This window comes from Osmerus eperlanus, chromosome 7, assembly GCF_963692335.1.
Source record: "Osmerus eperlanus chromosome 7, fOsmEpe2.1, whole genome shotgun sequence".
Taxonomy (NCBI): domain Eukaryota; kingdom Metazoa; phylum Chordata; class Actinopteri; order Osmeriformes; family Osmeridae; genus Osmerus; species Osmerus eperlanus.
In genome coordinates this window covers 21,029,092-21,055,854 of record NC_085024.1, presented here as the reverse complement: position 1 = coordinate 21,055,854, position 26,763 = coordinate 21,029,092, and the positions used below count along the sequence as shown (strand labels likewise).

At 48.4% G+C, this 26,763-nt stretch overlaps 3 protein-coding genes across 6 annotated transcripts; all 3 read left to right on the top strand.

Moving 5' to 3' along the window:
• Nucleotides 1–443: 443 nt before the first annotated feature.
• dbpb (D site albumin promoter binding protein b) lies at nt 444–8,001 on the top strand. Of its 2 annotated transcripts, XM_062465860.1 has the most exons (6): nt 445–982; nt 1,147–1,417; nt 2,306–2,425; nt 2,465–2,815; nt 4,771–5,036; nt 5,251–8,001. In XM_062465860.1, exons 2-6 carry the CDS (start codon nt 1,225–1,227, stop codon nt 5,464–5,466), a joined length of 1,146 nt encoding a protein of 381 aa, XP_062321844.1. In that variant the 5' UTR covers nt 445–982; nt 1,147–1,224; the 3' UTR covers nt 5,467–8,001. The 2 variants fall into 2 exon arrangements, with proteins under 2 accessions (XP_062321843.1, XP_062321844.1); XM_062465859.1 differs by having other exon boundaries at nt 444–982; nt 2,306–2,815.
• Nucleotides 8,002–8,780: 779 nt separating this feature from the next.
• ntd5 (ntl-dependent gene 5) lies at nt 8,781–16,115 on the top strand. Of its 2 annotated transcripts, none has more exons than XM_062465867.1 (8): nt 8,781–8,932; nt 10,446–10,592; nt 10,966–11,157; nt 13,875–13,992; nt 14,271–14,347; nt 14,974–15,156; nt 15,300–15,497; nt 15,598–16,115. In XM_062465867.1, exons 1-8 carry the CDS (start codon nt 8,866–8,868, stop codon nt 15,678–15,680), a joined length of 1,065 nt encoding a protein of 354 aa, XP_062321851.1. In that variant the 5' UTR covers nt 8,781–8,865; the 3' UTR covers nt 15,681–16,115. The 2 variants fall into 2 exon arrangements, with proteins under 2 accessions (XP_062321851.1, XP_062321850.1); XM_062465866.1 differs by having other exon boundaries at nt 13,866–13,992.
• A 231-nt stretch (nt 16,116–16,346) lies between these two features.
• Nucleotides 16,347–21,994, top strand: LOC134023563 (mucin-17). Of its 2 annotated transcripts, none has more exons than XM_062465767.1 (3): nt 16,347–16,462; nt 17,632–20,131; nt 21,188–21,994. In XM_062465767.1, exons 2-3 carry the CDS (start codon nt 17,648–17,650, stop codon nt 21,536–21,538), a joined length of 2,835 nt encoding a protein of 944 aa, XP_062321751.1. In that variant the 5' UTR covers nt 16,347–16,462; nt 17,632–17,647; the 3' UTR covers nt 21,539–21,994. The 2 variants fall into 2 exon arrangements, with proteins under 2 accessions (XP_062321751.1, XP_062321750.1); XM_062465766.1 differs by lacking the exon at nt 16,347–16,462 and adding an exon at nt 16,481–17,316.
• The last annotated feature ends 4,769 nt before the right edge of the window (nt 21,995–26,763 follow it).

Sequence of the window (26,763 nt, the reverse complement as noted above, 5' to 3'; positions counted from 1 at the left end):
ACACTCAGATGCGTTGTCATAGAAAGCAAGATGCCCATTTCGGCTGTTATGGCCCCTACGTCTTTGCATTTGACAATCTTTTATGAGCATTGCTGAGAGGTTTATATTAAGATACTTTTACTGGAGCACAACTGAGATGCGGCATCTCAAAAAATCACTCCAAAGTTGGACATTGTGTGTAATAATAGGCTAATAATGATAGGAATCTAATTGATAGGTGGTCATGTTTTTATTATTTGCCAGCTGGAACACAAATACACATACGACAGTGCACGGCACGCCCCTCGAGATGTGTGGCACGAGAGGGGGTGTGACTCATGAATATTGAAGACCATAATCTGAACATGCCCCTCTCGCGCCTTGCCCTATGAGATGTGACGTCACGTGAACTGCCCGTGTTCGTTCCAGCTGAGAGGACAGCCGTCGCGCGGCCCAAATCCAAGCCCGTGCCCGTGACTCTATGCATTGGATACTGGAAAGTGCGAGGAGGGAAATAGAAGCCCCCCCCCTCGCCCCCCCCAAATGAACGCTCGAGCTACAGGACGGCAGAAAGAAAAAAGCAATACAGCTTGTCATCCGACCAATCGTACAGCCAAACCACAGCGCTCGCAGTTGCGTTTTTTTTCCTTCGTTATTTGTTTTCATTTGGCATTTTGTTGGTAGACATTGTTGTCTTTGCGTTGAAAGTAATTTTGGTCTCTCGTAGAGTCGACATATTTTGTGTTAATCAACTCTCATGATATTTTCTTCAACTTCTGACGCTATTGATTTCCGTCTTTGCCTCGGATTTTATTTTTTTCCAGCGTTGAATTGACCATGGGTTACAGTCATTTTCAATTTGTTTGACGTTTAGGCTACTGCAGATCTGTTGAGGGAAAAACATTTGTCCGTCTTGGGGATCTGACTACATCGACTGGAATATACAGTATTTACAAAAATGAATCAGCAGTCTAAGTAAGCAAGCGAACTTATTTGGAAAAAGGTAAGACGATCCATTTGATTCTACAGTAGGTTTGATAGATCGATGTATGGTCAGAATTACATTGGGCAGTTAGCGATCCCAGAGTGAATGAAAAATTATGGGCTGTTGGATGTTGTTGTTTTCAACTCAATATTCACAGTTCAATACATGTCTGTTCATTAAAGGTAATACGACCGTCCAGACTGTTATTCTCGACCATTGCTGCACCCAAGGTATCGTTCTACGACCCTGTCTAGTCAACGATGTCGAGGCAGCTTTCTCAGTTATTGACCCCCGACCTCCCTGCTGGTGCTAGCCCGCAGTTTGGGAGTTGCACTCAGCCCGGGGGCGCTCTTACTGGAGGGCATCTCAACTCCATGGCAAATCTAAAATCCCTACTGCAGCACCCAATGAAGGGAGACGTCCAGAGGATCAAAGACTGTTGCGAAGCAAAAGGTGAACACTTTGTCTATCTCCTATCTCTATCTGTCTCTGGAAACTAAGGGGGCAACAGACATGGATTGTTGCCAATTAATTTTGTTTACTTGATGGTCGTCATTTCTGCTTGAGTGTGTCACTGTGTCTTATGTTCCAAAGCACCACAGAAATTACATTCACTGAAAAGTGACTTGCATAGGAGTGATCTCCCAAGGTCTGCTTATCCTCATTGTACAGCTGTGTTTTTAACCTGAACTGTTCAATATCCGGCCGTGCCATTGTCACAAGCAGTCACTGTTGTTTGGAAACAAAACAGAGGACACACATGCATGGCGCCCTGATAGGGCAGCTCCTCGACATGGTCAATGATTGACAGGCCCTCCTAGTCTGACATCCATGGAACAAGCAACACAAACAGATACCCAGCAAGGTGCAGGGAGTTCACATGCTGATTCAGGATCACCTCAGTTATCGTTCAAATCAGGACCTAAGCACGATGTCACTGGATTATCATCTCTAAACCCTACAGTTCAGTTCTTTGGCAAAGTTCCAGAACAGCCTCAGATTATGATGCTATGCGTTGGCCTGTTAATGTCTGCAGAAGTTGCTCATAGGATTATCTGACGACAGAGTCCAACGCAACCTATTAATAAAACTATGTTCATGATAGCATGCCCACTAAACTTGCTTTGTTTCATCAGTAGTACACGATTCCTACCCATCCTCCAATTATTGTAGTGTTTACTTCCAAACACGTATTCCCACCTTCAAACCACTAATACTTCAGGTCATGGAAGATCATTGGTGCTTGTTTTCTATTTCGGGCTGACGGAATATTCCTCCCTCCAAAAATCCGACCAACTGTCAATCCATTAACTGTTGACATCTCCATTTTGTGTCCCGCAGACAAAGACAGAAGTGTGGACATGGACGAGGAGTCCATGGGAGTGTGTTCCATGCGCAACGGAGGAGCAGGCGGAGTTGTTGGCAGCAGCAGTAACTGTGGAGGAGGAGGAGGAGGTGGTGGTGGTGCAGGAGGAGGTGGTGGAAGTGGTGCAGGAGGAGGTGGTGGAAGTGGAGCAGGTTTCAACCAGTCTGCGTTTTTGGGGCCCCTCCTGTGGGAGAGGACCCTGCCAGTGGATGGGGGCCTCTTCCAGCTGCAGTACATGGACCTGGACGAGTTCCTCATCGAGAACGGCATGGGAACCATGCACAACAACAACAGCTCCAGCTCGGCCCAGATCCCTTCCCAGAGTTCCCAGTCGGCCGTGCCCAATCAGAGCTCCCAGTGCCCTCCATCCTCCCCTCCGCCCTGCTCCTCGTCCTCCTCTTCATCCTCCTCTTCCTCTCCGTCTCTCATCGGCCTGGAGGTGGCACAGCCCCAGGGAATGGCTTCCGGCTCTGACTATCTCCATGGTAAGACTTCTGACTCGCACCTTGGATAGTTAGTTAGTTAGTATCCTGAAAACGGGATTGTAGCAAAAATGGACTGGTTGTGATAAAGCGTTTTGAAGATGTTTTCTTCGAGGTGAATTACACCCCCATGGTGACCATGCATTATTTCTGTGGAGTCACATGGATGGAACACAGCAGGCAAAGCCATAGAGCCTTGAGCTCTGAGACAGCCTGCCTGGGAATAACAAAGAGGGCTTGGTAGAGAACTAGCAGGAATTCACTCTCCTCTATTCACTTGCTCAAGTGTGGTTGATAATTGGGCTATCTAGTATCTACAGTAAGGGTATTTGTCTACAGCAGGAAGAGAGATTTGACCAGCAAACCAAGGGTAAACTAATTCAAAGATTTGGTTTTGTGTGCAATGTTGGATATATAAAATATAGACACACGCATTTATATTGTTTCTAAACGCATATTTACTTTGCAGTAAGGTCTGAAAGTACATAGAGGGAGAAGAATGAGAGAAAACGTGGGTAGAGCAAGAGGTGTGTGGAGTGTTTGTGATCGCGTGTCTTTAAATCTCTCCCCACCTCACACGCTACAGCCATGTGCACGCGTTTGTTCACGTGCAGATCCTCTGAGTTCTGGAGCAGAAGAACAAGAGGCAGGGCCAGAGGAGGAGGGGGAGGAGCTTAGAGATACAGAGGGAGGGGGTGGGGACCGGGGGGAGGGAGGGAGGGGGGGAGGGAGGGAGAGAAAGAGAGGGAGAGAGAGAAAGAGAGAGGGAGAGAGAAGAAAAGAGATTCCCAGTGAACTTCAGATGGAATGTTTGATTGTAGATGAGAGAAATATAGTACGTTGATACTGTAAAAGGTTGAGATATGTATGGAACACCAAGAGATATGGCATGTTACTTAACCGTCGTATTTTACCCTTGGAAAAACTCCGGACCGTGATGTTTTTCATGACGGATTACCTCACTGTATGTCACATTTGGCTGAACATAATTATAATTGGTCTACATCAATCATAACCTTAATGTTGATGATAAAAATGATTAGATTCCTTTGTGTTTTACCTCATTTAAAAAAAAAAACTATTTAAATGTTTATGTAATTGAGTGTGAAGCTTCTCGTTTTGATCTTTGAATGTGTTCTCTTTATGATGAGGAAGTCGAGATGTTTAGACCCAAGGGGGGTGGGGTGGGGTGGGGTATGGGGTGAGGTATAGGCCTCACGTAGGGAACTGGTTTAAAGGGGTGGGGTGAAATCTTGTACAAGATGTTCCCACTATACAGTCAGTGTATACATATAGGATCTGTTTGATCCTTTATTTGAAACTTCCACAAGAATGCAGTGGTAGTTACAGAATAACGATTTGACTACCGATTGAAAACGACTGTTTGTACGGTGGAACTGAATTGTGTTTAGTTCAGTAGGAAAAGTCCATGTTAAAAGCTTGTGATGCATATGTACTAAGATATGATGCATCCTTTACTCGTTTTTTATTTAAATTGATGAGAAATCAGTTCGTTTTAAACACTTCAATACAGTCCTTGAAAAGCATAGTTGAAAAATATATATTTCTTCAATGCAGCCTACTGTACTAAATACTGTCATAGGAACACTGTCTAGACGTGCTGAAAACTGAAAGCAGCTCCCTCATGCCACCTGGTGGTATGGATTTGTTACTGCAGCATTTAAGACCAGTTGGATTTCTTCATATATATTCCGATTTAAAGCTAAATGTTTTCCATTTTATATGTACACAATCCTTTACCCCAAAATGGTCTTGTTTTCACAGACCACTAAACGGTTACCTATAAGAACCCTCAATTCAGTTCCATTTGCTTTTCCAACCATCGATACTTTTTTTGTGCACTATCTTTCAACGTAAAGCATTTCTCTCCACTTCCAAGTAGAAAACAGAGGCCAAATCTCAAAGCTTTTTTCTTTGTCCTCTCTTGTCTCTCACAGGCAGCCAGACGAACATGAGTGAACGGGACTCCTGTGGCTCCCCCACCCCCTCCTCCTCGTCCTCCTGCCCTCCCCTCCTGACCCCCACCACCAGCGGCCCAGACGGGATGGGAGAGTTTGACCCCGACCCCTCAGACGTGGCGCTGTCCAGCATTCCTGGACAGGACGCCTTTGACCCCCGGAGGCACCGGTTCAGCGAGGACGAGCTCAAGCCCCAGCCCATGATCAAGAAGGCCCGCAAGATGCTTGTACCGGAGGACCTCAAGGTACGGTCGCCCTCCTGACTCGCACTGATAGAGGTTGTCCCTGAGTACCGCTCTGAGGTCAGGGGTCAGCAGTTCCTTACCCTAACTGTCTTGGAGAAGACAAGAACCTCATTCAACCTCTGTCATAAAGCCGTTGTTTGTACGGGTGTTGGTAACTGGGGTATTGGTCGTCTCTAAACCTCTTCCCCCCCCCCCCCCCCCCCCCCCCCCGCAGGATGACAAATACTGGTCCAGACGGTGTAAGAACAACGAAGCTGCCAAGCGTTCCCGTGACGCCCGCCGCCTGAAGGAGAACCAGATCTCGGTGCGCGCGGCCTTCCTGGAGCGGGAAAACGGAGCCCTCAGACAGGAAGTGGCCGAGATGCGCAAGGAGCTCTCCCGCTGTCGTAACATTCTCAACAAGTACGAGAACCGCCTCGCCGACCAGTGAGGAAGAGGAGAAGGCGGAGGAAGAGGATAAAAGAAAGATCGGCTGGATTCAGTTGGAGGACTGTCATTTCTGCGGGCGATGCGATGGACAGATAGGGGCGATGATGATGGCGATGATGATGATGATGATGATGAATGTATGAGAGGAGAAGATGGGTGATATAGAATACCCTAATCCCAAACCAGTCCCTAGACGCCACACTACACAAAGGAGGCTGTTCGCAATACGGACAAATCTAGAAGATGTGGCGAAGCTGCCTCCATATTGCACCCATCTCCATTCCAATTCCAATACCCGTAGAGCTGCAGTATTGCGTGGGGCAGGGGGCTGATTTGGGATTGATGCTCAGGTGTTGTCTAAGAGTGGGTTAAATTTGAGGTGGTGGTAAGGATTAATCAAAGTCAGGTTTTAGCCCCTTTATGACAGAAAGTGGTGACTTTAAGGATTTTGATATTGGAAAATTGTATATTTTTATATTACTGCAATCAGATCAGAGGGTGAGCAAATTTGGGGGAATAATTTTTGTATATTTTCTACATGACCGGGGAAATTTGAAGCTATAGACACATGGAACGCTATGGAAGAACATCTTTTTGATGGAGACAAATGAGGTGATATTTTAGACAGTCAGCCTAGAGGAGTATTTTTAAACTTGATTGACAGTCAAGGTGGAAGAACTAGGGCTGGACGGAGAGTTACAATTGTAAAATAGAGAGCAAAATGATTTTAAAATTGTACAGTTCAACATTTCTTTGTGGATTTTACTTAAGCACTTAATTTGTTATGTTTATTATGTTTCTGTCATTGGGCTTGGGCTATATGTGGTATGTGTAGAGAGAGAAAGAGAGATGAAACGAAACACAAACCCTATTAATTCAGCACTATGCATGCATGTGCAAAAAAATAATCAGTGTGAAATATTTAGCAAGAAGCACAACTTGTACCCTACGAAGCAGGTTCAGGGACATCTGGCATTTGATGCCAGTTTCAATGTCTTTCTGTAGTCCAGAGAACATCTTCTGTCCCCTTTGTTAATGCCAGCCTGGTAAACCAGCTCACAAGCTCACATTCTGCATTTGGCAGTCTGCTAACTACGTGATCTTTGTCTCTCTTGCTCTCTCTGTCGTGGTTGAGATCTGTCAGTCTTATCTGGTGTAGAATATCTCGCCCAAACTGGGCTGGTGTGTTGTTCCCATGGTTTCTTCTCACAGAGGCTCTTTCTTGATCAGTTCTCTGCATTATGTATCAACCTTTCTCTGTTTCTTTATCGAAACGATTCAATCCTGAAAGACGGCTGCCCCCACCATCAACCGGTCCTGATATCTTGTTATCTATGCCCTAACTCCTTCCCAGCACCCTGTCCTTTCTCTATGGTCTTAGATTGTATACAGAATACTCACACAGAATTAAAACTAGTCCACCAACTACCCAGGAAAAAGCACACTTGTATTACTGTACTGTGTAAATGATTTTAAATTAGCATTATTATTATTAGTAGAAGAGAAATATTGTCTATATTGAATATACCAGTTTCTGTATTTTACATTGGTATATATGTAAAGTGTGAATGTGGAGGCACGAGGCGGGAGTGTGAATGCGTATATGCAAATGAATTCCAGGAGATGGGGTTAGAACTCCCATCGAGTGGAATGGTGTTAATTTCTCAGATTTCTGGGACGAATAAAAAGCCAAAATTTACTATGTTGATACACAAAGCTTGTTGATCCTTTGTTAATTCTGTGTCTCTGAACATTGTCTTTATATCCACTTCAAGTGTATAGTGGCATGGTTCACTGGATCCCCCAGGGGAGAGGAGAGCTCAGTCAAACCAGTCAGACTAGAGTGTGTTTTTCCCCTCCCTCTATGACCATGTTAGATAGCTACCATTACTACTCTCTTATTATTGATATGATTATGATGATTGTTACCCCTCTTACTGTTGCTCTTATATGTTATTGAATTATTTGATTTATTTTGATGAACATGATCTGTTGCGTTTCGAAGCATCTTTGATCTCATGCGTTCCTCAGAAAGACTATTTAGGAAGGAGTTGTCTTCGCTCTCAGAGTGGACGCGTGTCAGTACCACCCGGTTCCAGCCCACTCCAGACCCGCTACTTCTATGGACTATTGTTTTGACCTTGGACATTGTTGTTCCCCGAGAACAGACATCTTGGTTTCTTTGTTGATCATGGATTCCTGCTGGGTCGCCCCCTCTGACAGTTAGAAACAGGTTTCTGTTCTACGCTGTGTACGGGCTATGCACATTACACACCTTTTCCTTCTCGGTTTCATTCAGTCTGTTTTGTTTTTGTTTGTTTTTTTCACCTCGGTCAGTGATGGTTCTCTCTCTCAACAGGATGTAGTCCTGTAATTTCCTCCCAGATGTGGTTGACTCTTGTAGGGACTCTTATTAAACTACAATTCCCCTGCTGCACCAGTGGTGTCCATGGTCTCCAGCCAGCTCTGTGCTGGTGATAGGGATGTAGTGATGCTTTCCCTGAAAACACCAATAAAAGATTGTTCTTACTCACTGCCTCTCTGTCATGTTGTGTGTTTTACCAGGCCTGTTATTTCCTGATTCACTTCATTAGTGAATTCACTTCGCTCTGGATAAGAGCGTCTGCTAAATGACTAAATGTTAGAGATCTGAGAAGCTAACCTAGATCCCTTTTGTATTAGTAAGTATCGTCATTATCTTTATGATTATCATTATATGAATTACTATTAATCTCCCACTCATGATAGCGCTGTGATGTTAAGCTTGGAGAAGCTAATCTTGGCAGGCAGTCCAAGAACTTTTGAAGTAAAAGTTCAAATTTTTCCCTAAGGAATTTAAATCGGCTCTTTTGCAGTCATTAATGGATTCATTCACCAAGGTATCTCGACTGGCAGATTGGTAAGAGAATCCTTTAAAAAACAACGGTGAGTTTGGTTCAAACCAACAATGACTTCATGGAACCCAGACAAGTCCAGAAAGCTAGACTACCAAGAAGATGTCTCGCTCCTGTTGCAGCATACAAACGTATGTTTGCACACTGTCGTTGTGTGAGTCTGGTTTATGACACGGAACGACAGGAAACACCAAACTCGATTGATTCGTTTCTTGCAGGGTTTTCTTGTTTGTTTGCTGTGTCTGTGCGTGTGCATGTGTGTGTGTGCATATGTCGCCCCCATCACCCAATCTCTGCTGTATCAACAGAAATAGGTGAAAGGTCCCTCACAATGGAATTTAACCCAGTGTTCTAGCCTCCAACACAAACCAGATGTGTGCTTGGGGGGGTGTTCCCTGGCTCTCTCCTCACTGCTCCCCCTCTTCCACACCCTCAGTTCCCCTCTCCTGAAAACGCTCTGTGTCTGCGTCTCCCTCAGACCCTCTGAAGTCAGGCCGAGAGGAAGGATGGACTTGGTGATTCTGCTGCTCTCTGTGTGGGCTCTGTCCAGCCCTGTGTCTGCCCAGGTCCCAGGTAATCTGCCTTGCTCACTCACTCACTCACTCACTCACTCACTCACTCACTCACTCACTACTCACTAGATAAGAGACATGGGGGAAGGAGAATTCCATCCATTTTAATGTTTAAGTCGAACATTTCAGAGTTTCATTTTTTCTGAATCTTTTAGGCCGGTTGTTGAGACGGAATGTTCAGTTTTTCCCTCCCAGTCTGGGTTAGTGTGACACGGACTGCGCTGTGTGCCTGTCATGTGGATGGCAAAGGAGCATGAATCTTGATGTGTTTACAACGGGTCTGAGTGTGAGAGAGTGAGAGCGCCCTGTGTGAGTGAGAGAGTGAGAGAGTGAGAGAGTGAGAGAGCACCCTGTGTGAGTGAGAGAGTGAGAGAGCACCCTGTGTGAGTGAGAGAGTGAGAGAGCGCCCTGTGTGAGTGAGAGAGTGAGAGAGCGCCCTGTGTGAGTGAGAGAGTGAGAGAGCGCCCTGTGTGAGTGAGAGAGTGAGAGAGCGCCCTGTGTGAGTGAGAGAGTGAGAGAGCGTCCTGTGTGAGTGAGAGAGTGAGAGAGCGCCCTGTGTGAGTGCACTGTGCGTGAGTGTGCACACATGTAATTGTGTCAGTTGCACGTGCAGTTGCCAGCATGGGAGTTTATGTGTTCCAACCCCTCCCCCCCACCACCCCTCTTCCCCCTCCCTCCTCCAGATGGGCTGTACATTAAGGGCGTGTCGGTGTAGGCCAGAGCTCACGCTGTGTGCAGGATAGGATTTAATGATGTGTTTAATGGGATACATGTGTAGGGAACTGTACAAGTGCCCTGTCATGACCGCTTGTGCAGTGTGAAACTAAACTGGCTCGCTGATGTACTCGAATACTAAGTGATACATTTAACAAGGGAAATAAACTTAATCTAAGCTTTCCTATAACGCAAAAGGAAAGCTCCTTCAGAATGCAGTGTCCAAGATCAGTGCAGATTCTAATGCTTCTTAAACACCATTGAACAACCTGAACAACTGTTCATTTGTGGGTTATTACTGTTTTCTGTCAGACAAATCGGAACCAGATTATTAATATACCTTTCTGTGTTTTTCCATGTCTCTCTCTCTTCCTCTCTCTCCATGTCTCTCTTCCTCTCTCTCTCTCTCCCTCCCTCTCCATGTCTCTCTCCCTCCCTCTCCATGTCTCTCTCCCTCTCTCTCTCCATGTCTCTCTCCCTCTCTCTCTCCATGTCTCTCTTCCTCTCTCCCTCCCTCTCCATGTCTCTCTCCCTCTCTCTCTCCATGTCTCTCTTCCTCTCTCTCCCTCTCTCTCCATGTCTCTCTCCCTCTCTCTCTCCATGTCTCTCTTCCTCTCTCTCCCTCCCTCTCTCTCCCTCCCTCTCCATGTCTCTCTCTCTCCCTCTCCTTCCCTCTCCATGTCTCTCTACCTCCCTCTCCCTCCCTCTCCATGTCTCTCTCCCTCTCTCTCCCTTCCTCTCCATGTCTCTCTCCCTCTCTCTCCATGTCTCTCTACCTCTCTCTCCCTATCTCTCTCTAGCTGCAGCGTCTGATCTCTGTCCTGATAGGCTCCTGGGTAATGAGAGGATAAGGACGTGTCCAAAACCGTGCACTCAGGACAAAGACTGTGGCAACAAGCGCCAGTGTCTCTGTGATGGCCAGTGTGGCCTCAGCTGCGTAGCCCCAGGTGTGTGTGTTTGTGTTTGTGTCCTTCATTGTCAGTGTGCGAGCTCAGCTGTGAGCCGGTAGTCACGTGTTTGTGTGCGCGCATGCATTCTTGCTTGTCTAACGAGTAACGTTCTTTCGTTTTCACAAAGGCTGGATTGTGGGTGGAAACAATGTCTTGTTTTACCACGCAGCCAGTAACCTGTGCATCAAAATATAAATACGTTTATGTTTTCAGCTTTTGAACGTTATCCACACGTGACGTTTTCATGTAGCTTCAGTGTGGTTGTACTACATAGGCTACCTAGAATCCTTCTCGAACACTCTGTTCTTTCCATACCCTTAGTCAACGTCGACACAAAGACCGACCGATCGCATTGTCTCTTGATCCTAAGGTCGTTCTTGTCCCTGGCCTCTGCCCCTTGGTGAACATTTGGAGGCCCGCCTCCTCTCTCCCACCCCCTCCTTCTCCGCTCTCCTGGAGGTGCGCTGTGACCCTGGATTCACTCTGCCCAACGGCCTGGACGTAGCCATCCGTCGTTGCCAAGGAGACCGGCAATGGAGCGGGGACGAGCCGATCTGCACAGGTGAGCGTGATAGCGACGAGTGACGACATTCAGCAGCGTCCGAGACACAGACCTCGCGGGTAGTGCGGTACATTGCACATTCCCTTTCTCTCCTCTTCATGTCTTTATTTTGACACGTCAAAATACATCAATATTGATGACCAGGACACACACACACACACACAAATATTTATCATACAAAACCGACCTACCCACTGGCTGTCTCTTGAAGATCTGCGCACTTATGCGTGTGTTTGCGTGTGTGTCTCAAAAACGTACTTTTGTTTTGTGGTTGTGTGTTTATTTGACGACTGAGATAGTACACAACTGGGCTATGCCTCATCTCTGATGAAACTGGACTGTCAACTGATTGTTTGCTTGGGGGGAAGTCTGATAAATTATTGATAAGTGAGTGTATATATGTGTGTGTGCAAGTGGGTAGATTATATAAACGGTGTCTGTCAGTGTCTGTGATTCTATGAAAGGGTATGGTATACTTACATACTACGGTATAATTATGTCCCTCCAATGTCTCAGAGCTTCTTAAACCTGAGAGACAGCAAGTGGGTTTTGTGGGAGAAATATTCTTGTGTGTGTGGTGTGTGTCCTGTGCATTGGTGTGTGTGTGTCCTGTGCATTGGTGTGTGTGTGTCCTGTGCATTGGTGTGTGTGTTTGAATTGGGCTACTTCATACCGTTTGAGAGGCAGTGGGCGGTAGATCACTGTCAAAGTGTCAAAGAGCTGTGTGTGTTAGTCTGTGTGTTTGCGCTAGTGTGTGTGTGTGCGAGAGAGAGAGACACAGACAGTGAAACCGAGTGAGAGTTTTTGTGTATACATTAAATGTGTGTGTAGGCGGTGGATCACGGATAAAGTGTCATGGAATGGTGTGTGCGTGTGTGTGTGAGCGTGTGTGCGTGTGTGTGTGGGCGACAGATCACAGTCAGAGAGCCTCTCTCTTACTCACACTGCTCCAGGCCTCTCTGTTCTCTCTCTCTCCCCGGCCTCTGTTCTCCTCTCTTCTCCTCTCCTCCTCCTCTTCTCTTCTCCTATTCTCCTCTTCTCCTCTCATCCTTTCCTCCTCTCCTTTCTCCTCCTCTCCTCTCATCCTCTCCTCCTCTCATCTTCTCCTCCTCTCCTCTTCTCCTCCTCTCCTCTCATCCTTTCCTCCTCTCCTTTCTCCTCCTCTCCTCTCCTCTTCTCCTCCCATCCTCTCATCCTCTCATCCTCTCCTCCTCTCATCCTTTTCCATCAGAGGCCTCCGATAAGGTCTCTCTCCACAGAGAGAGCCAAGGACAAGCAATCAGCTTCGGGCTTATGCAGTTTGTACGCGTGTGTACATGTGTGTCTATCGCTGTTCTCCGTGTGTGACTGATAAAGTGAACATGTATGTGTGGCTAGTTATTCAGGTGACATAAAAAAAAAAAGAAGATATTTTGCTTTGACTTCAGCTTTCGAAGCTGCTGTGTCTGTGGTGAAGCTGGCAGTCCTGCTGCTCTTGTGTAGCTGTGTGGGTGACCGGCACACTGGACCATACAAGGGGAAACATGACCTAAGTGGAAAACCCTGAACCCAGCTTTAGGCGCTATTCCTGCAGCCTCACAGTCTCTCTGCCCACCCTCTTTCACTCATGTTTGTACATTTTCACGATGGCTTCAAACCACTTAGCGTCCTGACCCTGTCTATGTCCGTGAGTAAAACCCCCTCCAGCAGGCAGCTCTCTACCTGCTGGAGTTCGGCTGAACTGCACAGCGTCAACTTTCCGTGGAAACGGAGGTCATTCCAACCTCCCTCTGAAAGCTCCTCTTGATATTTATATTTCCACGAAACGAGAGGCACTCAGAACCGTACGGATGAGCAATCGCCGCGGTTACCCAACTGCCGCCGCACTCCCTCCGTTTAAGAGAGGACCTGACGTTGTTTATATCACCTGTTTTAGATGAAGAGCGATGTGCACTTTAGGACTAATGACTACATTTTTAGATCAAAGGGACGGGTTAGGTTGTTAGAGAGGATGTGAGGCGAACCTTCTCTGAGGTACCTTCTCTGAGGAACCTTCTCTGAGGTACCTTCTCTGAGGTACCTTCTCTGAGGAACCTTCTCTGAGGTACCTTCTCTGAGGTACCTTCTCTGAGGTACCTTCTCTGAGGAACCTTCTCTGAGGTACCTTCTCTGAGGTACCTTCTCTGAGGTACCTTCTCTGAGGTACCTTCTCTGAGGAACCTTCTCTGAGGTACCTTCTCTGAGGTACCTTCTCTGAGGTACCTTCTCTGAGGAACCTTCTCTGAGGTACCTTCTCTGAGGTACCTTCTCTGAGGTACCTTCTCTGAGGAACCTTCTCTGAGGTACCTTCTCTGAGGTACCTTCTCTTTCTCAATCCTTCTCTGACTGTTTCCTTCCATCCTTCTCGATCTCAGTGTGTCATGCATTACAGTGTAGCACTTTGCATGTGTGTGCATTCGAGTGTGAGTTTTTGTGAGTGTGTCTGTTCCTTGTCTCTCTGAATCATATGAGACCATATGAGGTTCACACAGTCCGGTGTGCAGGCTGCAGAGATGTGCTCTTTCTCTGAATGACTTTATGCACATCACATCCATGGCATTGCCACTGGGAGGTGACAAAGATCCTCACTGGTCCACTGTGTTTGTCTGATTCGGTGTGTGTCTGACTTGGTGTGTGTGTGACTTGGTGTGTGTGTCTGACTTTGTGTGTGTGACTTGGTGTGTGTGTGATCCCTACAGACTCCGCAGCAGATCCCACCCCCACCCAGATGTTCTGCCCACGGCCAGAGGACGACATCTTACACACCAATGGAACTGGAACTTTGGGAGACACCGTTCAGTACAGCTGTCTGTTTGGGTGAGAGAGAGAGAGGAGGGGGAGGGAGGGAGAGAGGAAGGGGAAGGAGAGAGGAATTTGTGGAGGAAAGGGGAATATCACCCAGCTTCTTCAAAGGGAACCGAGTTGCTATATTCGACTCCTCTATTGACTCACTAAAACAGCATGACTCATCTAATGGATGGGATGTGAGTGAGGGCATATGTCATTTGGAATCGTGCATTCAAAAAGTCAATAGAATATGATTCTGAGCCATATCCTCTCTGAATCCCCCACCCTTCTCTCCCCTTCACTCACAGATACACACTGGTAGGAAGCAGAGAGAATCTCTGTCAACACGATCAGACGTGGCAGCACCCTCACCCCATCTGTCAGAGTAAGTATGTAGGGAGTCAGGTGGCTGAGCGGTGAGGGAATCGGGCTAGTAATCCGAAGGTTGCCAGTTCGATTCCCGGTCATGCCAACTGACGTAGTGTCCTTGGGCAAGGCACTTCACCCTACTTGCCTCGGGGGAATGTCCCCGTACTTACTGTAAGTCGCTCTGGATAAGAGCGTCTGCTAAATGACTAAAATGTAAATGTAATGTAATGTGCATTTCATAACACACACTGTGGGTGTGTGTGTCAAGGATAGCGGTTAGCATGGTGTGAAAAGCATCAAAGAGGATGGGTGGCTGTGTGTGTGTGTGGGTGGATGGATTGGGGCCTTTAGAGTGTGTGTGTTCATGTGTTCGTGTGTATATGCGCAAATATCTTTGTGTAAGTGTGCATTTTGTGGAGGAGGACTTGAATACCATTCCACTGTTTTGTGTGTGTGTGTGCGCGTGTGTGCGCAATACCAGATAGCGTACTCGCTGTTTCGCAGTACTTTGCTGCCATCTACTGGTTAAATCTGGTTCAACCAGGAATGTACAAATTCCCTCTGCCTGCCATGCCTGGGTGTGCATGTGCTGATGCAGTGTGTGTGTGTGTCTGTGTGTGTGTGTGTCTGTGTGTGTGTTAGAGAGCTTCTGTCCGCCCCCCAAGGAGGTGGAGAACGGCTATGTGGTGGCCGTTCAGAAGACAGAGTATGAGGCGGGCTTTGAGACCCACTTCCTCTGCAAAAAGAACTTCCTATTGGACGGGCCCAACCAGATCTTCTGTCTGTCAAACGGCAGCTGGAGTGGCCCCCCCCCGTTCTGCAGAGGTGAGAGCAGCGATCAAGACCGCGTCGTCACGTCAACCGTGACACCTTTGTTGTTGAACAGGAGCTTAATATTTCCACAACCTCACATTATTTGTTCCCGTCTTCCTCGTTGGTTTTCCAACCCTTGTTCTTCCCGCTCTCAGCTCGCTGTCTGATCCCTGCCGAGCGGAGCCGGATCGTGATTGGTGGAGTGAAGCGCTGGCCTTATGATGTCACAGACGCCATGGTTCCACACGGGGAGAAGGTGACGTTCTTCTGTAAGCACCCGAGCCAGCAGTGCAGCCTCGCAGCGTCGGAGAGCTGCTTCGACGGGAAGCTCAACCAACCGCACTGCTACCTTGGTGAGAACAGGCCAGGCAGGGCAGGCGTACGGCGTACATGCGTGTTCCAGACGTGATCATGACGTTCTCCTTGGTTCCCCTTCTCCTCCGTCTCCTGCAGAACCCACCTGGCTCCAGTACAAGCTCTTCCCTCATCGCCTGGTGTCCGAGATCGAGGCATGTGAACCTGGTGACGTGAAATAATGACCTTACTTCGACTGTGGAACCTCAAGCTACACAAGGACACCTGCACACACACACACACACCTTGTTCCATTGCAACATGACAAGTCATGCAAACCCTCGCTTTTTTTTCTCTCAGCTTGTTGAACAGTTTTTTATATATTGATGCTTCATGTATTTATGCATATATATTGCATTGGAATACATGTAGTTATAATCAAAAACGATGGTAGTTCAAGCGTTTGCTCGTTATGTTACCAGCGGTAACATGCGGTTCATGTGTGACTCTGGGATCTCTCCCTGTGTAATTTGTCTAGTTTGTCTTCGATGTTTTGTCTGTTTTCTAGTAAGGTACTCCTTCCTCCTTCTCCGTTCCTTGTCTGATGTTGTTGACGCCTTAAGCCTGGAGGCTTTTAAGTTTGAGACAGTTTTGAAATAAAACAAAATGTCAAATGATGCCGTTTCATTGTTAACATAAGCAGGAAAATGTGTCACGTCCTGTCATTTAATATTAAGTGATTATTCAGTTGAATTATTGAATAACACACCTAAACCACACACACACACACACACACACGCATGTGGGCGTACGTACACACGCACGCACGCACGTGGTTAATCTCCACTACTCTAAATACTATTCAGTAGGATAAAAGCTTAGGCTACACAGGTAACAACGTTGATTCTAGTCGGACCATGAAAGCTGCGACACCATGGCAATCCCCCTCCCTCCCCGTGGTCTCGCAGCATCACCCTTTCACCGCACATTCATATTTGGTCCTCCGGAACTATCCTCAGCTCGGGTAAGCTAGACAGTGCCTCTGCATCGAGTGACTCTCATGGTTTGAGCGTGTTGATAACCCAGTTTATTTTAAACATCTATTTAACTGGACAAAAAAAAAACGTTTATTCGTCTACAAAACCGTACTCGAATAAATAGATCTAAGCCGGTAAAGTTTAACATCGCTTTCCAAGCCAGCTGTCAGGCAGCGCTCTCCACCGCTCGAACCCTAGACTCTAAAATGGCTGGTTGTAGGTCCGAGGAAATAAATATGCTACTGTTGTTATACATAACTGTGGATCCGACGCGACACCTTTTTAATTGTGTGATGAAATAACCGTTTCTGACTGCCGGGTTTTCTCGTTTGTCCCAGGTTCGAGCGTTGTGCCATTCATTCACGCCCATTGGCCTTTTCGGACCTCGGACTGCGCGTAATGGCGTCTCCCCCTTACAGCGTCGCTTTTATTTCAAAACGAAGAGTGAAACATAGGTTCGACTATTCATAGTATTTGAGGATAATGACGTCACACGTGAATGGATTTTATTTTTCCAAGTTGGGATGTTAACCACATTTGAAGCCCAGTCAATTCGCTGACATCACTCCTCTCGACCCCCTTCGCTGACCAGCGCGTTTATTGCAGGAGAAGAAGGATAACATCTTGTGTCAATGGTTAGGCGACTTATTAAACAACGCGGTTTAGTTCGAGCCCGTATAAAATAAATTGCAGGCTGTAAACAGTTGCTTATGATTCATATTAGTGTGCTGTAGCGTAGTGAGGCTTGCATGTAGCTCTATAGCTGTCAGAGATGAATCACATGAACTTGAGATGGAGATATTCTAACGCAAGGATTTTATGGATGACAATGAAATATAAAGTAAGGTAGTTTTTAGAAATTATATATATATATAAAAAAAGATTACTGTTTTTTTTGCCATAAAGTATTATGGTCATTATTACAGGCCCATGTCCAATATTATAATATATTAATTACTGTAATAATGAATCATCTGGTTAATTTCAAGCTTTGGCTGGTTTGAAAGGAAAGGCACTATGTAGGAAAGATATAAACTGTGATATTTTGCTTCCATCTGTCATCTGACAACTTAACACATTTTGCAAACATAAAAATTACCATAATAACCATAACTGCAAATGACTGAGGTCTTGAAATGTTTCCCTTGTTTTACAGATAAGCATGTCCCAAAATGAATTCTCACTTGGCGGTGGTCCTGACCAATGGCATCTTAGATAATGGGAATGGCAACCAATCCCAGACCAGATCAGGAGCAGTGCTGCAGATCCTTAAAGATTCAGTGGATATTGCCTTATCCTGCCCTCAAGGTAACATCCAATCAAGTACTCTCAAACAGACATCCTCCAGTATCGGCATCCAATCAGATGATGGTAAAGCTACAGAGGTGGGTGGGACATCTTTGAGTGGTCTGCAGGACGTTGGTAAACCAAGCAGACTCAACCTTCCAATCACAGTCAGGACTGGAAGGCCTGTTTTGTGCAATCAGCCAATAAGAATCAAGGTTGTCATCCCTGGTCTATGCAAAAGGCCTATCACAAACTTGGCAACTAGCTCTACCAAAGCTGTGGTCCCATCTGATGGTCCAGTATGTCCACTGGGACCTGTAGCGGAGTCTTCTGGGCCTGGTCCAGACCAGCGCATGGAGATCGATCCAAATGAGATATCTGCACAGCGAAACCAAACCACCACCACCTTCACCACCGCTACTGAGAACCAAACACAAGACACAGAGCAGGCTGGGAGAGGCGATGAAGCAAGGAACAGGGATGAAGATGGGGGTGACGGTGGCACACCCCTCCTCTCCACCCCTGACTCCGTCAACACCCAGAGGGATGGAGGAACAAGGGAAGAGATGGAGGAGGAGGGAGATTCAAAGAACAAGGTCTCCTCACGGCACGGTCTCTCTCTCGCCATCGCAGAGAGGTCTGGAACGGTGAAAGCTGTTGAGACGAGGGCTGTAGAGGAGGAGGAGGGGGGAAGAGGAGAACAGGTAGAAGTGTTGGATTTGAGTTTGCCTAAAAAGATAGACGTTGTCGTGAAAGAGTGTCGGAGTGGCTGTTACCCGGGCGACGCGGCCTGCGAAAGCTCGTTGATAATGGAGGTGGACGAGATCGAGGGGGAGGGGGATCGGGACGTGGTGGAGGAAGATGACGGCTCAGACGAGGAGGACACGGAGCCCAGGGAGGGGAACGCTCTTCCGTCTCCCTCCTTCTTCTCCACCTCCATCTTCACCTCCCTCTCCTCCATAGACTGTGACTCCGAGAGCTTCCTCCTCATAGACGACCAGGGAATCCCCTACACTCTTACTGCGGACGGACACAAAGTGCCCCAGACAGACTCCCCCCGACGTGATCCCCCCCTCTCAGGCCAGGCAATGGTTCGATCGGACGCTGTGGGGGTCGGGGAAAAGAGGTCGGCTGCGGCCTCAGGGGTCAAACACACTGGCCCGAGTTCAGCAAACACACCGAATACTCACACGGGGGATTCAGGGATTCTCTGTGGCGCTGCTGAAAGCGGTCGTTCGAAGACCACAGGACTCTCCGAGGGTATGGAGGTTTTGAAGAGCCTGGGACAGCTGACGACCACCGAACCCAAGAAGGTTCCAGAAGGAGCTATGAAAGTTGCCGTTTCCAAGCCCTGTGTGTCTGCTGTTCCTCCGCAGTCTATTCAGATACTGACCAACCCTTCCTCCAATACCCCCTTTCTCCTCCTCTCCTCCACACCCCAGCTCTCCTCCTCTCCTCTGGCCCTCTCTCTCCCCCTCTCCCTCCCCCAGAACTCACCCGGGACCTCCACCCCCATGCTCCTCCTCCTCTCTTCAATCCCCTCTTCGTCCGGTCAGTCCTTCTCCACCTCCACCCCCATTGCTGTCATCAACTCCTCAACAGGCCAGCTCTCGCAGATCACTGCCTCTCCTTCCTCCATCTCTCTCCCTCTTACGTCTGCTCAGGTTACCCCAGCAGGGTCTGCCCCCTCGGGCTCTTCTCACCCCGTCATCAGACTGACCCCCAACAACCCTCCTCTCATCCTGTCGAGAGCGGGGGAGACCTCCAGCCTGCCCTCCACCCTCCCGTCTCCCTCTGTCCTCTCCTCCTCCACCAAGCTGCCCACCGTGGTCGTCAGCGGCAACTCTGGAGTTAAAATATGTCCAGCTCCTCAGGTCAAATCTGGCCTCTCCGACCCTGACCCCGATGACAGCCCATCTGCCGAGGAAACCCAGTTCCACGACGACCCACCATCCCCTCCTGCGCCCCCACAGCCCTCTCAGCCGACCTCTGAACTTTCGAGTCAACCAAGCCCTGGGGAATCCGACCAATCGCCTGGCCCAGAGTCTGAGCTTGCTTCCGGGGACTTGACCTCAGACTCGTTCCCGTTGAACGACCACCCCTACTTCTCTTCCGGCAGCACTGCGGCCTGTGGTTCTCCTACTCTGGTGCCCATAGCGCCCGCTGGCCAACCAGGGGAACTGGAGCCCCTCTCCCCGCCCTCCTCGCCCTCCTCCCTGGGCCCTCGCAGGGTCCTCTTCTGCCAGCTGTGCCCCCGTGTCTTCTACTATCTGTCCGACCTGGAGCGCCACTCCATCACGCACTCTCAGATCAAACCGCACGTCTGCCAACAGTGCGGCAAGGCCTTCAAACGCTCCAGCCATCTGCAGGTCAGTCCAGACGTTAATCCAGCCCTCCTTTCATCCCTTACTTACATCCTCCTTTCACCCCTTACTTACATCCTCCTTTCACCCCTTACTTACATCCTCCTTTCACCCTCTTCTCTCTAAAGTAGCTCCCTCCCCTCCTCTCCCCTCACCTCCCTCCCTCCCCTCACCTCACCTCCCTCCCTCCCTCCCCTCCTCTCACCTCCCTCCCCTCACCTCCCTCCCCTCCTCTCCCCTCACCTCCCTCCCTCCCCTCCTCTCACCTCCCTCCTCTCCCCTCACCTCCCTCCCCTCCTCTCCCCTCACCTCCCTCCCCTCCTCTCACCTCCCTCCCCTCCCCTCCTCTCCCCTCCCTCCCTCCACTCCTCTCCCCTCACCTCCCTCCCCTCCTCTCCCCTCACCTCACCTCCCTCCCCTCACCTCCCTCCCCTCCCCTCACCTCACCTCCTCCCCTCCTCTCCTCTCCCCTCACCTCCCTCCCCTCCTCTCACCTCACCTCCCTCCCCTCCTCTCCCCTCACCTCACCTCCCTCCCCTCCTCTCCCCTCCCCTCCTCTCACCTCCCTCCCCTCCCTCACCTCCCCTCCCCTCCCTCCCTCCCTCACCTCACCTCACCTCACCTCCCTCCCCTCTTCTCCCCTCACCTCCCTCCTCTCACCTCCCTCCTCTCCCCTCGCCTCCCTCCCCTCACCTCACCTCCCTCCCCTCCTCTCCCCTCACCTCCCTCCCGCCATCCAACCAAGATGCTTGTTTCCAAGATGCTTGTTTCAATGAACAGATTATTCATTTTCATTCATCATCACAATATCATCCTTCGCAGACAGGGTGGGAAGACTGCTAACATCTGGGAGTCAGGTGGCTGAGCGGTTAGGGAGTCGGGCTAGTAATCTGAAGGTTACCGGTTCGATTCCCGGCCGTGCAAAATGACGGTGTCCTTGGGCAAGGCACTTCACCCTACTTGCCTCGGGGAATGTCCCTGTACTTACTGTAAGTCGCTCTGGATAAGAGCGTCTGCTAAATGACTAAATGTAACTTGCCGCTCTCTCTCTTCCTTCACCAGAGACACAAGCACATCCACACGGGCCAGAGGAACTTTGTGTGCTCCATCTGTGCCAAGCGCTTCAGGGAGTCTGGTGAGCTGCAGCGCCACCAGCGGGTACACACCGGGGAGAAGCCCTACCAATGCCAACTGTGCCACACGCGCTTCGCAGAGCGCAACACCCTCCGCCGACACACCCGGCGCAAACACCCCTACCACCAGGTGGCCATGGAGATGCTGAGCGAGAGGAGAGGAGGAGGAGGTGGGGTAGGAGGTAGGGCTGGAGGAGGAGGGGATGAAGAGGAGAGCGCCGAGTGGTATAGCTCCACCGTGTCTAACTTTGGCAACTCTGACTCGGAAACAGACACGTAATAGATGTGTCTTCAGATAGACGCGAGGGAAGGGGGAAGCAGACGTCAGATTGGGTTGGGAATCATTTCAGCAGGCTGTCATGTGATCTCCTCCAGGTACTTCCACAGCGGCCCCAGCATCCCTCATCCTGTCTGCGCTCGGAGAGGCTTTCCAGTAATGCAGCTGTCCGCAGCAACAAAGCTGCAGTGCAAAAATAATGCGGCAAGAAAGCTTTAGCTGTCACTTCAAGCTCTGAGGAATCTGAAACCACACTGGAGATATACAGGAACTGGTTTAACAGCTATAGCTAGCCCCAGTCAGTTGCAAGCTAGCAAACTTTCCAGAAGTTTCCCTACCATGTAAGATAGAACATTCTTCATTATCTTGTCCAACAGCCTCGTAGCTTATTGAACAGATCCCACTTGTTTGGTGGAGGTTGTGGGGAGCATAAACCAAGAGGGGGGTTTCCTGTTAAGACTTAACCCTCGTGCTGCCTTCGGGTCACATGACCCAAAGGTTCATAACGAACCATCGTTGTGTTTACCCAATTTTACCCAATACAAAAAATATATATATATTTTAACCTTTGCAATGTGGGGGGTCTGAGACAGCCCAACGGTTAAAAGAAAATGCTTCACTTTGTTTTTGTATGCGGTAAAGTTGTCGCAATACGACGGTGGGTCACAATGACTGATGGGTCAGACTGACCCAAGGATAACACAAGGGTTAAGGACTTAAAACTCAAGAATTGTGACTTGACTTACCTTGAAAATAATAATTTGGCACTTAACTTGAGACTTGCTCCACGTATTGTTACTTTATTTGAGTCTGAAAGGGGAAGACCTAAGACAACTTGGATTTGTTTTTACTGTCCCGCCTCTGGTTTGAGTGTGAAAAGTGCTGCTTAGAAACACTGAAATCTAGATTATAATTTATTGTCGTCTTGAGTGAAGTACCATATTTGAATTGTTTATGCTTGAATGAGAACATATATATTTATTTGTATTTATCTTTATTGTATATTTATTACATTTGTTTACAGTATATCCACCAAAATGGCATTCCTGCATAATATATATATAATATATTCCAATTGATGCAAAGCGTGTTAGTCAGAACCATTTTATTCCATTTGACCGACTTGAGTAAAAAGATAATTTGATGCTTTTGAAGAAACTTAAGCACTCTCCTGATTTTTAACAATGTTACACAAAGTGATGTCATTCCAATAAGTGTGCCCTATTTCCCGAATTGGAGCTTATTTAAGAACCGTGTGTTTGGGACGGACTGATTATACTCTCTTGGAAAGTTTGCTTTTGCATATTACAGTTTAGTGAGTCTTAATGAATATTTTTCCTGTCAAACACTGATTTTTTTTAGCACCTGATTTGTTTTTTTCCTGTTCCTGCAGGGTCTTTAAAAGGTTTGACCAAAAGTGCTGTGCTTATTATAAATACTATCAAGAGTTTTGATAAAGTAACTCGTTTCAATTAAACATCCCTTTTGCTGCACTGCACTGCAGTATGTATGTTTGTTTCAAACTTTTGTTCAATGCTTTTCATTTAGGCCCTCTTTTAGAAAGGATGTCGTTCTTGAGGGAAATTCATCCTTGCCTGTCAAGGTAATGTTACTTAACAAGTGACCAAAAGTTGGCAGTCTAGTGTACTGTCATCCTACCTTAGACTCCTGCAGTGGGCTGATTCAAAGCTGAGATGCCAGATAATGGACTCTCTGGCCTATCAGTGACTGTAAACAATCAATTACCTACTAGGGAGAAAAGAAAACAGCAGAGTGTGCAGAAACTGCAGGCCAGCTCTGCGCTGAGCGGGGGAGACAGGTTTGAGGCCCGAGGCTCTGGACCGCCTCCAGGGTTTAATTGGGTTTACAAGACAGCCTTCTGTTTTTTCTCCTTCACTCCAATTTTCTGCTCCATTTCAGGCGGCGGGTCCAGCAGAGCTGAACTGAAGATAAGCGATTAAGTACTGTCTTCCCAAACTGGCCTGCCTGGTTAGGCTGCGGAGTCGTCCAGATCTTGTGGGTCGACCGGTCTGGGATGCCTCCTACACCGTACAGAAGCTGGTGTCACCACGTGTCAAGTGTGCGTCACTGCGCTGAAATAGAAAACCCAAATGCCATCTTTGCTATTTAGTCATAAATATTCATACAACTCGACATCTAATTCGGATTAGCAGCAAGTGCGGCGCCTCGAAGCTGAGAGATCGCGGAGGGATTTCAGATCCGTTTTGTCACCGCCATGCTGCGTGTCCGGAGCCTGTTAGAGAAGACCCCTAGAACAGCCTGGGGTCGTGACCCCTGTGTTCTGCAGAAACACTGAATCACACCTCCGCTGCTGTAAGGCCTCTCCGAGGTCAAGTGCTTTGTTCAGCGTTGCAGCGCTGGTCTGTTGGAAACGGGTATGTTGGACCGAACTAGTCTTTCCTTCTCTAATTGACGCCACTAAGGCCGAAGCATCGCTGTACTTTTGATTTAATCAGTTTCTCGGTGTGATGGTGTTGAATATTTAGCTGTCCTGGTGTGGGAGATCAGGGTTCCAGCTGGGCATGTGTTTAACTGTGTGTGTGTGTGTGTGTGTGTCACTGGTACTCGTTCAATTTGGACGGAGCTTCAAAGAGAGGCGACAGACAGACAGATGGACTGAGGGGACAGAGAGGAGGCAGAGAGATCTGTGGGGGTTGTGTGTGTGTTCGTGTGTGTTTGTGTGTGTTCGTGTGTGTGTGTAAGTGTGCGTGTGTGTGTGTGTTAGTGTGTAAGTGTGTGTGTGTTCATGTGTGTGTGTGAGAGAGGCTGAGTTGGCACATGCAGCCGGCCCTCTGAGTGGCACAGGGCACATGGCCAAGCAGTTGAAGAGAGAGAGAGGAAGAAAAGAGGAGTGGAGTGAGGGAGGGAAGGGGATGAAGAGAACAGTGATGAAGAGGAAGAGAGAATCAGGCAAGTGGAACGTGGAGTTTAGAGGAAAGGCAAACGTTTCTGGACTCCAGAAGACAGATTGGACGTAACCAAGTCCCTTTTGAAACAGCTATGTAAGGTTCATGAAAAGATTTAGGTGTTGAACTTACACAAATGTTTATCATTGGGCTGACTTGCTTACAGTACATGACATAGAACTGGTCATAGATGTCTTTGCAAACGGTGGCCACAAGGGGGCAGACTCACCCTGTAATATCTCCTGCCTCCTCAGACCTGGAGGATAAACCAGCCGTTCATCAGTCCTCAAGAGAATCACTTTCGGATCATCACAACATCTGACATGGCTGGAAGATTTTCTGCTTCATCCTGCAAACGTAACCCCTCAGTTGACATTGCATTGAAGACGTGTAGTGCATGTGAGTAACGGTGACTGTGTGGGTGAGAAGAGTCTATAGAGGGTGCCTGTGGTGTGTGTGTGTGTTACAGTGCTATGGGAAAGGTTACCACCATGCACAGGATTCCTTCCTCAGCAGACACACTGCAGGGTTACTGCTCTAGAGAGAGAGAGAGAGAGGGGGAGAGGGAGAGAGAGAGGGGGAGAGAGGGGGAGAGGGAGAGAGGGGGAGAGAGAGAGAGAGAGAGAGAGAGAGAGGGGGGGAGAGGGAGAGAGGGAGAGAGAGAGGGGGAGAGGGAGAGAGAGAGGGGGAGAGAGAGAGAGGGGGAGAGGGAGAGAGAGAGAGAGAGAGAGAGAGAGGGAGAGAGGGGGAGAGGGAGGGAGGGAGAGACAGAGAGGAACAGGTGGTGATCAGAAAGGGAGTCCCGCGCTCGAGGGTGATGCTGAAGAAGAACAACATCATGTTTCCTTTAATACAGAACGATGCCATCAGCATGTGTCACGGAACAGGACCCGACAGGAGAGGGAGCTGAACCAGACTGGAAATGAAACGACAGTTTGAAAGGGATTATTTCTCGATAAAATTCTATCGAGAACTTGTCAATCCGTTTACAAATCTGAATACATCACACTAGATACAGAACATGTTCCTGCTTGGTACAGGGAATCCAGAGATCATAGGATTCCTGCCTAAAGGTCAACTGTGACATAGCAAGCCGTCTATCCTCATTATCCTGATCTAGTCTTCTCCCACTGTCTCTCTCTCTCTCTCTCTCTCTCTCTCTCTCTCTCTCTCTCTCTCTCTATCTCTCTCTCTCCCTGTTATTTATTTCCCTTCCTCTGCCTGTAAACCTTACACCCCCTCCACATTTCTCCCAACCCCCTCCTGCACTCTCTCTCCCCTCTGCCCACACCTTCCATCTCCCCCTCTCTCTCTATCTCTCTCTCTCTCTCTCTCTCTCTCTCTCTCTCTCTCTCTCTCTCTCTCTCTCTCTCTACCCCATCTCTTCTCTCTGCCAAGCACCTTCTCTGCTCCCTCCCTCCCTCCCTGACCTGCTGAACCAGCACACGTCAGCCTGTCTGTCAAACTAGCAGAACAGGTGCTTCTAAAACGACCTCCCTTCCCCCTCTCCCCTTGCACAGCCCATTGGTTACACACACACACACACAGACACACACACACACAGACACACACACACACACACAATGTAAGTACCCACGTAAACGCACAGACACTGCTGTAGAGGGCAGGTCAGAAAGTTGATTGAAGTAACCGCAGGCAGGTCCAGGGACAGTGTTAGGGACTTTGTCAAACACACGGACAGACATCAACTCACTGGGACACAAAGTGTTTTTTCCAGCTGTGTGTTTCTGTCATGCTCTCACACACACACACACACACACACACACACACACACACAAATGCAAGACTGCAGCCATCTTGGTGCTCTCGGTGTCATTTCTAAGGAGGGTGACATGTAGGTATTTAGACAGGGCCATATACCAAGTTGCTTTCCTTGAATGGAACACCACATGATATCATCCTGTCCTGTACATTTTAAATCACCCAATCACACAGGCCTTGTACGACGGTACAGAAAAGCGTTCAGCCCGGACCTCACAGCCCTGATCGCGTGGTTCTCTTCTGAACCTCACGGCCCTGATCGCGTGGTTCTCTTCTGAACCTCACGGCCCTGATCGCGTGGTTCTCTTCTGAACCTCACGGCCCTGATCGCGTGGTTCTCTTCTGAACCTCACGGCCCTGATCGCGTGGTTCTCTTCTGAACCTCACGGCCCTGATCGCGTGGTTCTCTTCTGAACCTCACGGCCCTGATCGCGTGGTTCTCTTCTGAACCTCACGGCCCTGATCGCGTGGTTCTCTTCTGAACCTCACGGCCCTGATCGCGTGGTTCTCTTCTGAACC